This window comes from Megalobrama amblycephala, linkage group LG24 (genome assembly GCF_018812025.1).
Source record: "Megalobrama amblycephala isolate DHTTF-2021 linkage group LG24, ASM1881202v1, whole genome shotgun sequence".
In the NCBI taxonomy this organism is placed as follows: domain Eukaryota; kingdom Metazoa; phylum Chordata; class Actinopteri; order Cypriniformes; family Xenocyprididae; genus Megalobrama; species Megalobrama amblycephala.
In genome coordinates, this window is record NC_063067.1 from 26642959 (window position 1) to 26659547 (window position 16589).

Here is a 16589-nt window from a genome sequence, read left to right on the forward strand (position 1 = left end):
GTTGTCCCTCAGCACAGTTCATTATTGAACAGGGAAAGTGATCCATGGTAACAAAACAAGAACCCCAGAATTCTGGATCCTATAGAATACTTTTGAAATCAGAAATTATTGACTCCAAACACTGCTGATATGCAATGTAACACAGCCCTAAATAATTTGACAATGCTGAGTTTAAAAAAAAAAAAAAAAAAATATATATATATATATATATATATATATATATATATATATATATATATATATATATATCAATAAAACTTTACATCAAATACAGTTCGCAATACTGAGATCGCTATAGACGTGAAGGACTATAATGCTTTAAGAGCTCACTCAGGTACTGGGGAGCTAAACTATTTAGTGCTTTGTATAGTAGCAAGATTTTAAAATATATACGATGTTTAATAGGGAGCCAATGCAGTGTTGACAGAACTGTGCTAATATGGTCATACTTCCTGGTTCTAGTAAGAACTTTAGCTGCTGCTTTTTGGACCAGCTGTAGTTTATTTATCAGGTGAGCAGAACAACCATCCAGTAGAGCGTTACAGTAATCTAACCTTGAGGTCATGAACGCATGAACTAACTGTTCCGCATTTTTCATTGAGAGCATGTAATAGTTTAGATATATTTTTAAGATGGAGGAATGCGGTTTTACAGATGCTAGAAACATGGCTTTCAAATGAAAGATTGGTATCAAAGAGCACACCCAGGTTCCTAACTGACGACAAAGACTTAACAGAGCAGCTATCAAGTGTTAGACAGTATTCTATGTTATTGCATGCAGAGGTTTTTGGTCCAAAAAATAGAATCTCTGTTTTTTCTGAATTTAGTAGTAAGATATTACTGGTCATCCAATTTTTTATATTTTGTGAATTGGTAAGTTTTGCAGGGCTTGAAGAAATATAGAGCTGAGTATCATCAGCGTAACAGTGAAAACTAACGCAATGCTTCCTAATGATATCTCCCAAGGGTAGCATGTACAGAGTGAAAAGCAACGGTCCTAGTACTGAGCCTTGCGGTACTCCATATTGAACTTGATCGATATGACATTCCTTCGTTTACTACTATAAACTGATAACATTCAGATAAGTAAGATTTAAACCATGCCAATTCAATTCTACTAATGCCAACATAATTTTCAAGTCTATTCAAAAGAATATGTATACGTATTAGCTTTATAATTCACTTATCAAAATAACAAAAGCGGGTTTTAATAGCAAAAAGGGTCATTTAACTGACAATCTGCAAAAGAGTGTAAAAATATGTTAAAATATGCCATTTAATGTCAAAATTTTTTTACATAAACATAATTTATAAATAATTTTTCACAATCTGTAATTTTCTGACGCTGTTTCGATGAAGTAAAACAACCACAGATGTAGCAGCAAACCAGTGGTGGGGAAAGTTACTTTTAAAAGTAATGCATTAGAATATTGTGTTGCTCCCTTAAGTAACTAATTGCATTACTTAGTTACTTTTTATGAAAAGTAATGCTTTACGCTATATGCTTACTTTTTGTCATCTGGGGTGGGCTTGCTTGTTCGTTTTTTAACAAAGAAAGTTCTATTTTTGGAAAATGTAAAAGCCCTTTAACACCAAAAGTGAAACAAATAAGCCTCAGGCTGAAAGAAATGCAAATCTTTGCCTTTACAGTAGAGGGCACAGCTCAAACAAACCTTTCAGCTCTGCTACTATGGAGCTAGAAATAAGACAATACGATTTGAATTTGAATTGTGTACATTTGAATTATATACAAATCTTTTAAACTTGAATCCTGGACATTTGATATTTAAAGGTGCTCTAAGTCATCCTGGGTGGAGTAACTTCCTGTTGACGTTCGAAGTGTTGTCAAACAAAACAGAGGCTAGCTAGACCCTCCCTCCTCCTCCCCCTCCCCTCCGTGCTTCCTGAAACAGTCATGAACGCGCATTTAAAATCATTCTTGTCGGTTATTGGCTGGAGCGTGTTTATTATGATTTGTGGTCCAGGCTGCACCAGATTGTTTTCATTGCCGTTTTCGGAGCTTGTGGCGACTGAGACCGCGTTTTTTTACAGTGTGTTCAGGGGACAGGCAGCTAGCGGATAGTGAGGAGATGTTTGCTGTATGTGACAAAAAATGTTTTGGCCTAAAAATGTGTGACATCACTTAGAGCACCTTTAACAATAGTTTAAACTAATGTGTTACTTTATTAGTTACTTGAAAAAAGTAATCAGATTACTTAACTTGCATTACACGTTCCCCCAAAACTTACACAAACATTTGGGTCATCTTTGCATTTTCTTCTGTCACTGGGCATAATTCTATCCTTGAAATCAGGATTAGGACTTAAAATAATATCATAACATGTTAAATTGGCTGAGAATTGAACAAATAATTGTAATCTGGCTCAGTGGAAAACAGGAAATCGTGTCTTTGTTGTAGTTTTTCTAGTGATTAAAGGGATGAGTTTTTCAACATACAAATGGTTGTCGAAAGCAAAAATACTATGAAATGCTCATCATATTTTTTGGGAAAGTGTGATGTGCTCTATAGACTATTTTTGGAACCAGCATTTATTCAGCAAATATGATGCAGGGCATTGTAATAAATATTTTCATGTTCACAGATCTATTAATCTATGTTTACACTCTCCTTGCAGCTTTCCCCTGCTCTGTGTTTGACTACTTACTAGTTTGAGAAGCACTATTTTGCTGTTCTGAATGACAATTGTTGAATGTGTCAGCTGAGTGGTTCATAACCGGCCATTAATTATTCAAACTGGGTCATGTGAATAATTGAACAATGCAGCTACTGATTAAAGACATATTGGAAAAACAGCATTTGGAGCTACAAGTACACAAGTAAGACTTATAATGTGTTTATTGTTGATGGTAAAGTATTTAAGTGCATATGTGTCTTGTACAGAAGAAGTTGGGTGATGAGATGCCATCTGAAAAAATCCATCCTGTTCGCAGCTGGTCTTTTCATTTTGACCAGCTTCTACATCTACATGCAGAGAGCAGAATCGGGACATCTCAAGGTAACAGCTGTACTATTAAAATACTTAAAGGAATAGTGCACCAAAAAAAAAAAAAAAAGAAAGAAAGAAAAAACCAAACAAACCAGTCTGTCATCATTTACTCACTCTCATGTCGTTCCAAACCTCACATTCTTTCTTATGCTAAAAACAAGAAGAAGAATGTTGTCGAACAGATTAATTGAATTCCATTTATGTTTAGAAGCAGGGCTTGACATTAACACCCACCAAATGCGGGTAGATTTCAAGCTGTGGCGGGTAAGACAGCCACTCCCACAGCCTACACTGTTAACGATTTCCCTGTATTTTTACAGTACAGTACTGGCAGCAGGGTTGCCAGCAATGTACTGTATTTCGCTTTACAGCAATGTACTGTAATGCAATTTTACAGTACAAAGAACAGTACTGTATAACTACATAACAGTATTTTACTGTATTTTTACAGTATTTTGTAATTTGATCCATTTTTACTGTATTTTACTATATTGTAATATATATTGTTATTTTACTGTTAAATATTACTTATAATCATTGCTAATAATGATAAAATATATAATTATATAATACATAGGTTAGAATAATACATACATACTATAGTTAGTAACATTACAATAGTTCTATACTACAGAATAACATTACAAATCAAAAGGCAAACCAAACAGAGTATATTTAAAAAGTGTATTTTTATTCAATCAATATATTTAACATTTCAAAACATTTCAGAATTGTCACCATCTTTCGCCCCATCAGCAACGGCCCTGGTACAGTGCATCAGCAATTTGATTTATCTTAAAAAGTGAGCAAAAACAACAAGTGTCCCACAAGATTCACCCCTAACTGAAGGGCATGTGGATGGCTGCAAACAGGCCACAGTCCCTCAGTGTGAAGTCTTCCATTTAAACACAAAGGACCGAACGAAGCTGTTGACATGTGGGTTGATGGCCATCACTCTGCACCACCGTGCTGATCTTCTGCTCACTCCCTGTCGGGCAGTACATTTCTTCCCTTCAATGCCAAAACTGTAACAAAGTCAAGGCACACACACAAATACATGTATTACAAAAACTGTTATCCACAGCACCAATAAAGATGAACAAACAGTGTAAGATAGAAATGTCAAATGAAAATTCTGTAGCAAAGCAAAATGCAACTTATTTTTAAAGTTTAAAAGGTTGTATTATTATGGCTAATACTTATAAAATACTCGTACGCTTCCTTGTGACAGCAATGCACTTCCCAGGATGCAAAGACAAGTGGACCACACTGCTGAAAGAAATCAAAATAAATGTTTATTCATTGATGTTGCTTTGTTGGGGATAGGCTAACACATACACTGTTGCCACATGCATTTCATATAGGCCTACTTCAATAATACATCTAGGTTAGTAAAATATTATCCTAGACCTTGCTGAATATTTTGCCATGGCATGCATTATACTTGCTTTGTTGTCAAATAGATAATTATTAACGGTGATAAAAGTAATTTAGACCCCAATTATTATTATTTTTTATTATTATCATAATCATTTATTGTCATTAGTCACTATGCTACAGAACAGGGTCTTCTTGCCCAAACAGATGCAGTAATAATCTGATCAAGTTAACAATAGCCAATCTCTCTGACCCCAAACCACCCAGTATTTTCGATCTGGGCCGTCTTTTTTCATGTTTTTGTGCCTAAGCACTAACTGTGATGACCGCGGCCGCTGCAGCCGTCAGCGGACTGCAAATATAACTACGTTTGAGCTTTAGTGCACCGTCAGTGTACGACTATAAAAGTGCTTGTTTTTCTCACTGACAGGCTCGGATCGGACAACATTATGGAAAGGATCCCCCACAGGAATAGATTTTTTTTAATCGCAAGATCCTTTTTGTTTTAAACACAAACGGCCGTCTATCGATCTCCCAGCAGATTCCAACCTCGCGCTCATTAGTAAAACAAACTTCGTTCAAACTCGACAGAAACAAATTAAAACTCACCAAACCCGTTTCGGTTCGTCTTTCCACGGTTCCAACAATCATCGACATCGAGTTTGGTCGAAATAACCCCTAAGCTCATTCACTGAGTTAGATTTTAAAATGTCAGGAGAGCAGCGGGGCGAAACAGCGCGTACACATCTAATAACGGTGTTTTTCGACTACAGCTAGCAACATTCGTTGTCTAAATGTTTAGTTTTATTCCAGAATACAGGGAGTGCAGAATTATTAGGCAAGTTGATTTTCTGATCATATTTTTTTCCCAAGCACATTTTACCAATTCCAATCCACATCAATCTTAATAACTACTATTAATATTGTTTTTAATCATTTATAAGTGATATATAATTGTTCATGAAGGCTGGAAATGAAAAATGCCTTATATTCAGGTGTGCAGAATTATTAGGCAAGTTTTCTTTTACAGGCAAAATGAGCCAAAAAAGAGATTTAACTCAGACTGAAAAGTCAAAAATTATTAAATACTCATGAGAAGGACGCAATACTAATGCAATACTAGAAATTGCAAAGTTAAAGCATGACCAAGGGACAGCAAAATGCTCATTGGGTCAGCGGGGTCAGACAAAAACAGGTGGAAAAGAAAAGACACATGTTAACTGCAAAATAATTAAGAATTAAGGTGAAGAATTAAGTGTGAAACCATCAGGAACCCTTTAGTCTCCAGCGCCACCATTTTCCAGAGCTGCAACCTACCTGGAGTCTCCAGAAGTGCAAGGTGTTAGGATCTCAGAGACTTAGGTTAGCTAAAGAATCCTAAAAAATGACCTGCACTTGATAAGAATCACAAGCTGAAGTGTTATAAAATACATGAAGACTGGGTTTTAATAGGGCTTATAGACAGACAGCTTGAGAATGACTCCTGATGGACCAGCACCACATCCTCTTGTACCACTGTTTGAAGAATTTATCCAGAATCTGGCAGTAAGGTGTTTGAGTTCACTTTTAGTCCATCTCTTATCCTGAAATGTCTGTCTTGCAGAGATGGACTAAAAATGATCTTCCAAAACTTACTGCCAGATTCTGGAAGATAAATTCTTCAAACAGTGGTACAAGAGGATGTGGTGCTGGTCCTTCAGGAGTCACTCTCAAGCTGTCGGTTTATAAGGCCTATAAAAACCCAGTCTTCATGTATTTTATAACACTTCAGCTTGTGATTCTTATCAAGTGCGGGTAATTTTTTAGGATTCTTTAGCTAACCTAAGTCTCTGAGATCCTGAGACCTTGCACTTCTGGAGACTCCAGGTAGGTTGCAGTTCTGGAAAATGGTGGCGCTGGAGACTAAAGGGTTCCTGATGGTTTCACACTTAATTCTTCACCTTAATTCTTAATTATTTTGCAGTTAACATGTGTCTTTTCTTTTCCACCTGTTTTTGTCTGACCCCGCTGACCCAATGAGCATTTTGCTGTCCCTTGGTCATGCTTTAACTTTGCAATTTCTAGTATTGCATTAGTATTGCGTACTTCTCATGAGTATTTAATAATTTTTGACTTTTCAGTCTGAGTTAAATCTCTTTTTTTGGCTCATTTTGCCTGTAAAAGAAAACTTGCCTAATAATTCTGCACACCTGAATATAAGGCATTTTTCATTTCCAGCCTTCATGAACAATTATATATCACTTATAAATGATTAAAAACAATATTAATAGTAGTTATTAAGATTGATGTGGATTGGAATTGGTAAAATGTGCTTGGGAAAAAAATATGATCAGAAAATCAACTTGCCTAATAATTCTGCACTCCCTGTAAAAACGATGCACTTTGTAAAAACCTAATAGTAAAATTAACTTACCAAACTTCCAGAAATACACCGTTCTGCTTCTCCAGTCACCAGCGGCTGTGTTCTTCTATGTGATGTGACGTCAGGTGGTGAATTATTTACAGCAATCCTGTATTATTGCCTGGTATATTACAGCCAGGTTACAGCAGGGTTACAGCAACACTAAAATATACTGTAAAATATTCCCGCTCAATCAAAATTACCCAGAATGCAATATAAATTACAGTATTTTACTGTAATATAGAAATGTTGTACTGTACTACAGGTTTTTACTGTGCTGCTAAATCTACAGCGACATTTGCTTTAAAATGAAAAGTAGCCAAGCTCGTCGTATCACAAAATTACAATTCAGTCACAATTCTTTATCGATTAACTTGCGGTTAGTGAAGGTGGGATAGGCGGAATCGCGCTGAATGACACAACAGAAGCGCTCGCGTGTGCGCTCTCTCTGTCGCGCTCGATTCAGTTCTCCTTGCGCCTGAATACACGCACACACAAGATGTCAAAATGCATTGTGTGGAGCATCTCGCGTGAATACAGTCGGCTATGGCTTACGGCTAAGTGGACGTAAACAGGTGGGTAAAAACTGGATACGTGTCAGTATATGACGTCCATGCATTCAGCAGCCACCAAATAAATACCTGTCTGTCATTAATGTTAATCAAACATCAAAAAATGTTAAATACATGTATACATGTATGCTAAATAAACATGTATCTGAAAAAAAAAAAAAAAAAAAAAAAAATATATATATATATATATATATATATATATAATTTAAATTACTATTTGTAATTTGCTTCTTTGTTCTTTTTATATAGCCTAACAAAAATAACTGTACATACCTGATATATACAATGTATAGTCTTGATTTGGGTGGTCAATCTGCATTTGTAAGTTTGAAAGGGTTTTAAATCTTGTAAATCAAGTAAAATTACTCAAAATCAAGTAATTTAAGCATGCCAGACTCAACTTTAATCATATAAAATGTAATTTCCCAACAGCAAAATTGTGGCCAGTGAAAATGCTGAGTGGCTAGTAACTTTGGAAAACCACTAGCCACATTGGCTGGTGATCAAAAAAGTTAATGTCAAGCCCTGTTTAGAAGAAAGAAAGACCATCCAACAGGTTTGGAATGACACAAGGCAGAGTTTCCTTTCAAGACCTACAGTGAATCTTTGCTTAAAAATTGTTTATTCTGTTGTATGTCTGTTGTACATTATAGTTGTGTCCCAAATGACGCAGTATACACTATGCACTATGTGTACTCAACTGTGTAGTGTATGGATTTTATAAGGTTATTTTGTCAATCATCTTTGTTAGCCCCTCCCCCTCTGTTACATAAGGAGAGCTGTGACAGTTGAGTGCATGAAGTGTCCAACATTCTGCACTTCATTTTTTTGGTTAATTGAGTGCATCGTGCGTATATTTAAAGTGCACTTTTCGGAATATTCAGAGTAACCTCACACTATTTCACAAGTACATGATTGGGACACACTGTAGCACACAAGTTGAATGTGCAGTTCAGTTTCCTTTCATTGTGGTTTGGGTTTCCTGTACATTTGAGGTGGCTTTAAAAATCTACCAGGGACTAACAGTTCCCCAGTTTCAGCAGGGACTAACAGCTGAAACTAATGCTGGGTACAAAGCTACATGATTTTAGCTCAGATTTTGACTAATGTTTAAAATCGGAGGCAAATTGGTGCTCATTCATGTGAGTGACAATAGCTTAGTGTATATGACCAGAGATGTGATGTGATGTGATGCCAATTTGTCGCTGATGTCTGTGATATTTTTAGCATGCTAAATATCTGTGCCCGGTTGCATAAAGCGGTCACCGTGATTATGCCAAGCAAGACATGTTCCTTGATTCACGGGCGTACGGGACATGGTACGGCCCACCCTATGATGGGCCCCGTCGCAGATTCACCTATTTACTATGTAGCCTTTTTTTTTTTTTTTTTTTTTTTTTTAAACTCAATTGACTAAAGATGAAAATAAAGCATCCAAGTGAAGCCCAAAAATGCAAGCAGAAGATCATAGAAAATAGGGTAGCACTTTATTTTACAGTACGTGTACTTTCCTGGTACATATAGTAATTATGTTGTACATACAGGTAAAAGAGTGGTAACACAAGGTACTTACCTGACATGTATGTACATGGAAACTAATAACATACATGGTACATACATGGTAACTACTTTGTACCTATAGACAAGTGTTGGGTAATAACAGGCACTTACTTATAGTGTCCATATATGGTAACTAACAGACACATTACTGTACTTATTAATGGTATGTACATGGTAAATATTTTGTACTTACCAGACAAGTATGGGTAATAACAGGCACTTAATTTATGGTAACTTGTAAGACACATTACTGTACTTACTAATTGTTCAAATGCTTAAGCTTATTATTACAAAGGTTAAAGAGCTGGTAATTCCTATGTAATGTTTATGTACAAGGATGCACTTTATTTTACAGTACTATTTCCACGTACTTACTATGAACATACTAGTGAATATACCAGTTAGTTAATGTGTAAGTTACACTTGGTAAGAGCTGGTAATTCCTATGTAATGTTTATGTACAAGGGTGCACTTTATTTTACAGTCCTATTTCCATGTACTTACTATGAACGTACTAGTGAATATACCAGTTAGTTAATGTGTAATTTACACATTACTTAGGGTGGGGTGTGAGCATGGTACAAGATACTTCTTGAGTACTTGAGGATATACTTTTGCGGTTCAACTTGCCTAATCTTTACAGGACAATAATTCACTTAATAGGGGTATTTTGATGACATACATACAGATCAGTAACACTAAAACTGTACTTGGTATACTCAGTTGGCATGTGTCAAAAGCCTTGCTTAAAAGGACTACTTGATAAGTATTAACACTATGAAGTGCTGTATAGTTAGTGCAGTGTATCGTTTTGGTAAGCACATTTGTTTCACAGTAGTTAAGTGTCCGTTATTTGTGTCTACACTTGTACAATATAGTTACCATGTAAGTACAGTAAGGTGTCTTACAAGTTACCATAAATAAGTACCTGTTATTACCCACACTTGTCTGTAAGTACAACATAGTTACCATGTATATACCACTAGTAAGTACAGTAAGGTGTCTTACTAGTTACCACACATAAGTGCCTGTTATTACCCACACTTGTCTGTAAGTACAAAATATTTACCATGCACATACCATTAGTAAGTACAGTAATGTGTCTGTTAGTTATCATATACGGACACTATAAGTAAGTACCTGTTATTACCCAACAGTACAAAGTAGTTACCATGTATGTACCATTGGAAAGTACAGCAGTGTTTCATATTAGTTTCCATGTACATACATGTCAGGTAAGTACCTTGTGTTACCACTCTTTTACCTGTATGTACAACATAATTACTATATATGTACCAGGAAAGTACACATACTGTAAAATAAAGTGCTACCGAAAAGGAATCTAGAAAATTATTTATAGGGTGGCAAAGGGGTGGCATGAGGTCTATGAGGGGTGGCAACACCAAAGCAAGCGCCCAGGCATAGTTTTTGGAGATTTATGGCCTGACATACACAGTTGTGTTCACAAACATTGCATTACCAAAATAAATAACAAGATTTCAATATCCATCATGGCACCAAGTAAAAGCATAGGAAAAACATCAACAGATTTAAAATGAGTCTGACCTTGTATCACTAAAGGAGATGAGCAGTTTTATTAATATTACACAGGTTACTTCGATGGCATAAATCACATGTTTTAGTGCAAGTTAAAGAACAACAAAAACAACTTGTTTTTTGCAAACAATTTTTGAGTTTCTGTTATTAACAGAGGTGGGAATGTCTGTGTGTGTTCACCCAGAACACCCTATCAACTACATACTCTAGCAACACCCCAGAAACTGCATAGCAAGAGCCTAGCAACCACCCAGAATCTCCTAGCAACACTTTAGAAATCACCCAGAACATCTATATTCTGGCCTAACTGACCAAACTATTTATGTTTTTTAAACAAGACTTTAAGTTGGCTTTATGACAAGCCAGCATAAATTTGTCTTTCAAACTTTTTAATGTAGTTGAAATAAAACAATTCAACATTTTCTCACAACTATAAACACAATCTCAAAACTATGCACCAACTTGTACAAACCTCAAACTTCCAGGTCAAAATAAAATGTTTTAGTCAAAAACTTATTCTTGTCTGACAAAATCAAACTTTGGCCTCAGATGACACACAAAACTTAACAAATACACAGACAACTGCACTGCCCAGTGAACACTAGCGAGATCAATTCATGTAACACTGTAACAAAAATACCGCTTACTGGTATTCAGGAATTATTTTGCAGCTCACTGTCTACTACACTATACAACAACAACAAAAAAAATTACAGATACATAAAATACAGCAATGATTTTTTTCAGCAATCTTTCTTTTTTTCATTTTACTATTGTAAATTGATATGTATGAACTTATGCACCACAATACAGTATACTGTCAATTGCAGTAAAACTAAATTCAGCATCCTCTGCACATTTGACCAAATTTTATTACAGTATAGGAACTATAGCAGTGTATTGGTCTTCACAAGACAGTCATTTCTCAGTTCTGCAAAATACAGTATAACAAATGGCTACAGAGAAAGTAGACAATCACAAGTTTGCAGGGGCGGATCTACCGGGGTGGCACGGGGTGGCAACTGCCACCCTAAAGGGCGGGTTCACACCGCAAGCGGCAGCAGAGCAGAAGCAGCGCGTATTTTTTCGGCGTCCATGTTAACAGATGAGAGCGTTCACACCGCACGCAGAGGCTGCGCGGCAGCGCGGAGCAGGAGCAGAGCAGAAGCAGCAGTGCCGCGATCGTTTCGGCGCTGGGTCTATTTTTGCTGCGCTGCTAACGCTCAATTAAAGTGAAAGTACACCTTTGATGGATAAATAAATATGATTTCACACAAAAAGTGCTCAAAATGCACAGAATAAGCATATCTAGTGTGTTTTAACAAGAATTGAAGTATGTCATGAAAGAAAATCAATATTAAATATAGCTGCAAGCAGCAATTACGGGGCCAAGCACAAAAACGGCACAAGAAGCCAGCCAACATGGCTGGGAGCATCAGACCAACAGCAGCAGTGAGCAATTAGAAAAAAAAGTTATTAGCATTTTTGTCAATTTTGTTATAACTTTTGACCACAAGGTGGCGCTGGTCTGGAACCTCTCAGGCTCCTTCAGGGCATTGTCCTGATGACCCATATCAAATTTATGAATTTTGGTCAAACCCTTCAGAAGTTATAAGCAAAAAAAGCCATTTTTCATATCTCCACTCCAGTAGGTGGCGCTGCGCCGAAACACTGTATGGTGCCTCAGGTCATGATTGTGATTACACGTACCAAGTTTGGTCTGAATATGATAAAGCATTGCAGAGATACAGCTTCAAGAGTCGTTTTTGCATCATGCCTCAAATTCGTTGCGCTGGTATACGAAAACGGTTTGACTTATCGACTTGAAATCCATAACTTTTTGTTGACATGGTCTGAAGATGATACGGTTCGATTTTGGTGAAAATCGGAGCAACGGTCTAGGAGGAGTTCGAAAAAGTAGGTTTTTAAAGAAAAACAATACAGCGGACAGGAAGTTCAGCTAACTATGGCAAACTTGATATCTATTTTCTCAGCATGACCCACAGAATCTACTGAGACGAGATTCATTCCAATCGGTTAACATAGTCAAAAGTTATTAGCATTTTTGTAAATTTTGTTATAACTTTTGACCACAAGGTGGCGCTGGTCCGAAACTTCTCAGGCTCCTTCAGGGCATTGTGCTGATGACCCATACCAAGTTTCGTAACGATACGCTAATGCGTTCGTAAAATACAGCATTTTAGCACAAAATTCAAAATGGCCGACGGCCAAAATGTCCGATATGGGAAAATTGGTTAGCATTCGACTCAGCATGATGCCCCCAATCCAACGAGACCAAATTTATGATTTTTGGCCAAACCCATCAGAAGTTATAAGCAAAAACATAAATTTTTCATATCTCCGCACCAGTAGGTGGCGCTGCGCCGAAACGCTGCATGTTGCCTCAGGTCATGCTTGTGATGACAGGTACCAAGTTTGGTCTGAATACAATAAAGCGTTGCGGAGATACAGTCTTATGTCTATTTTCACAAGCACTACGTACAATTTGTTCGCGTGTTTTTCGAAAACGGTTTGAGGAATCAACTTGAATTCCATAACTTTTTGTCGGCATGGTCTGAAGATGATCTGGTTCAATTTTCGTGAAAATCGGAGTAACGGCCTAGGAGGAGTTCGAAAAAGTACGTTTTTCAGAAAATTCAAAATGGCGGAAAAATTTTCATGACGGAAAATGACGTCATATGGTGCAATCGATTCGTCTTGACCTAAGGAATCAGAGGAAAAAAGAATTTTGTTTCTAGCACTTACGGTTCAAAAGTTATTAGCATAAACATAAGTGCAACTTTGGACAGCTGGTGGCGCTAAAGGGATTGAGATAGAGACTCCAAATTTGCTATGGACATAGCTCAGACTGTCCTCTAACTGTGTGCCAAATTTCATAACTTTCCCGCAAGCGGTTCTATGGGCTGTCATAGACTTCAAGAGCGGAAGAAGAAGAATAATAATAATAAAAAAAAAAAAAAAAAAAGAACGCCAACAATAACAATAGGTGCCTCCGCACCTTCGGTGCTTGGCCCCTAAAAAATATTTATAGAAGATTTACTCATTTAAACTTGTTTTTAATTATTCAGTTTGGGCTAAAGTATGGTATATTATAGAAAACTAAACTAAACTAGCCAGAAAATATGATATATAAACATTATTTTAGTTATTACACAGACAGCCATATAGGCTCTTGCATACCCAAATCTGACCCAAATCAAACCCGAGTTTGCTGTCTTTTTCGCCGAGTTTGCAGTCTTGTAAACATGTTCATGCGTCAGATGATGTAAAACACAAAGCTTACCTCATTTGTGTGCAGCAATGGATGACACGAGGCTTTTATTTATTTATTTTTATTAATAAATGTGTTTATGTTTATATGTGAGTGTTGTACACCTTGCATGTTAACAAACTTCCAAGACTATCAAGTTTAACAATGACCAACTATAAAAACAAATTTATAGCTGTCTTTGTAAAGAAATGCTCACTTTATATGTAGCTTCGAGCCGCTGCTGTGACGCTGTACAAACGCTTCCAGTGTGAATACTCGTGCGTCTCTGCAGCTGCAGTTCACGCTCACGCGCTGCTAACGCGCTGCTAACGCGCTGCTAACGCGCTGCTTCCGCTCTGCTGCCGCTTGCGGTGTGAACCCGGCGTAAGAAAAAGCTTTGCCACCCCATCTGCCACCCCAAAATTATCAGAGAATAAAATATAAATGTTAGCAGTGTTTCAAGTACTACTGCTTTTCAGCAGCGGCGCTTCAATGTGATGACATAAAAAAGACAGCGTATTGCAAAATAATGGCAAGAAAACACGTCTTTCAATAAGCTGCATGACGGTTGCACGCGCACGCAGCGCGCCCAATGTAGTCAGCTTCATTAACAAATGACTCTTATGAACCGGTTCTTTGGGAGTCAAAAACACAGCCAAGTTCACTTACGAATTGTTTTCCATTTGTTTGTGAATCGGAAAATTACTGCTTCTCGGCTAACTCAGAAGTCCTAGAATTTTTGTAATTTTTTTGCGAGCTGATTCACCAACCGCCCCCTCCACTTTCATTAATGGATAAAGGTCTGCTAACACATTATAAGTGATTCAGTTGGCCCGGTTTCCCAAACCATTCGCTCAGTTCTCAAAACAAAGACACATTTCTCAAAACCTTTAAGAATGACTACATTAGGTAGCAAAACTGATGACACACACCAGTCAAAATCTGAGAGAGAGCTGAATGAATAATTTACAGGGGTTTTAAACTTACACAGTACCAGTACTTTAGATGAGGGAAATTTCACTATGTACAGTAAACTGTAGCACGTCGTACACCCTCAAACTTGTGATTGTCTACTTTCTCTGTAGCCATTTGTTATACTGTATTTTGCAGAACTGAGAAATGACTGTCTTGTGAAAGACCAATACACTGCTACAGTACCTTATATACTGTAATAAAATTTAGCCAAATGTGCAGAGGAGGCTGAACTTTAGTTTTACTGTAATTGATAGTATACTGTATTGCGGTGCATAAGTTCATACATATCAATTTACAATAGTAAAATGAAAAAAAGAAAGATTGCTGAAAAAATCATTGCTGTATTTTATGTATCTGTAATTTTTTTGTTGTTGTTGTTGTATAGTGTAGTAGACAGTGAGCTGCAAAATAATTCCTGAATCCCAGTAAGCGGTATTTTTGTTACAGTGTTACATGAATTGATCTCGCTAGTGTTCACTGGGCAGTGCAGTTGTCTGTGTATTTGTTAAGTTTTGTGTGTCATCTGAGGCCAAAGTTTGATTTTGTCAGACAAGAATAAGTTTTTAACTAAAACATTTTATTTTGACCTGGAAGTTTGAGGTTTGTACAAGTTGGTGCATAGTTTTGAGATTGTGTTTATAGTTGTGAGAAAATGTTGAATTGTTTTATTTCAACTAGATTAAAAAGTTTGAAAGACAAATTTATGCTGGCTTGTCATAAAGCCAACTTAAAGTCTTGTTTAAAAAACATAAATAGTTTGGTCAGTTAGGCCAGAATATAGATGTTCTGGGTGATTTCTAAAGTGTTGCTAGGAGATTCTGGGTGGTTGCTAGGCTCTTGCTATGCAGTTTCTGGGGTGTTGCTAGAAGTATGTAGTTGATAGGGTGTTCTGGGTGAACACACACAGACATTCCCACCTCTGTTAATAACAGAAACTCAAAAATTGTTTGCAAAAAACAAGTTGTTTTTGTTGTTCTTTAACTTGCACTAAAACATGTGATTTATGCCATCGAAGTAACCTGTGTAATATTAATAAAACTGCTCATCTCCTTTAGTGATACAAGGTCAGACTCATTTTAAATCTGTTGATGTTTTTCCTATGCTTTTACTTGGTGCCATGATGGATATTGAAATCTTGTTATTTATTTTGGTAATGCAATGTTTGTGAACACAACTGTGTATGTCAGGCCATAAATCTCCAAAAACTATGCCTGGGCGCTTGCTTTGGTGTTGCCACCCCTCATAGACCTCATGCCACCCCTTTGCCACCCTATAAATAATTTTCTAGATCCGCCCCTGCTGCTAATGGTCAGCTAATGACTGAAGTTCTTCTCCAAATGTAGCCTAATAAGTCTAGAGTTATTTCTGTATTCTTTTACTGTAAATACATGAATTTAGTTTAGGCCTATATCATTTGATGATACGAAATTACTTAAAATTTGCGGCCGAAACAGCAATTTTTGTTTTCGATCGAAATTGGAGGGCTAAAATCATTTACCGAATGCACCCAAATAATCCATTTGTAATCGGATTGATGGCTCAATCGGATTGAAAAACGTTCATGTAAACACCTTAATCGATCCGATTGAATTACATTTCCTCTAGTAACGATGTTACTTCTTGATATCAACATTTGAATTTCCACTAGTAAAAACTAGAATTCTTGATATCTGTAATTGTATTTTCACTAGTGAAATGTCACCATAGGCTGCCATTCAAATTCAATTGTTGATATCAAGAATTGAGTTCTTACTAGTTGAAATTCCAATTTCACATATCAGAAATACAATTCTTACTAGTAAAAACAGTAATTTTTGATATCAATAATTACATTGCTACTAGTAAAATGCGAATTTTTCATATCAAGA

General features: G+C 36.6%; 1 protein-coding gene across 2 annotated transcripts in view; it reads left to right on the forward strand.

Moving 5' to 3' along the window:
* Positions 1-16589, forward strand: part of zgc:101663 (alpha-1,3-mannosyl-glycoprotein 4-beta-N-acetylglucosaminyltransferase C) — a 28458-nt gene that overhangs the window by 1864 nt on the left and 10005 nt on the right. The window contains exon 2 of one of the 2 annotated variants that reach the window (XM_048178439.1): positions 2906-3017. In XM_048178439.1, the coding sequence (XP_048034396.1) occupies positions 2916-3017 (102 nt within the window). In that variant the 5' untranslated portion in view covers positions 2906-2915. Of the gene's footprint in view, positions 1-2902; positions 3018-16589 lie in introns of both variants that reach the window. The other variant, XM_048178438.1, reaches the window with a different exon arrangement.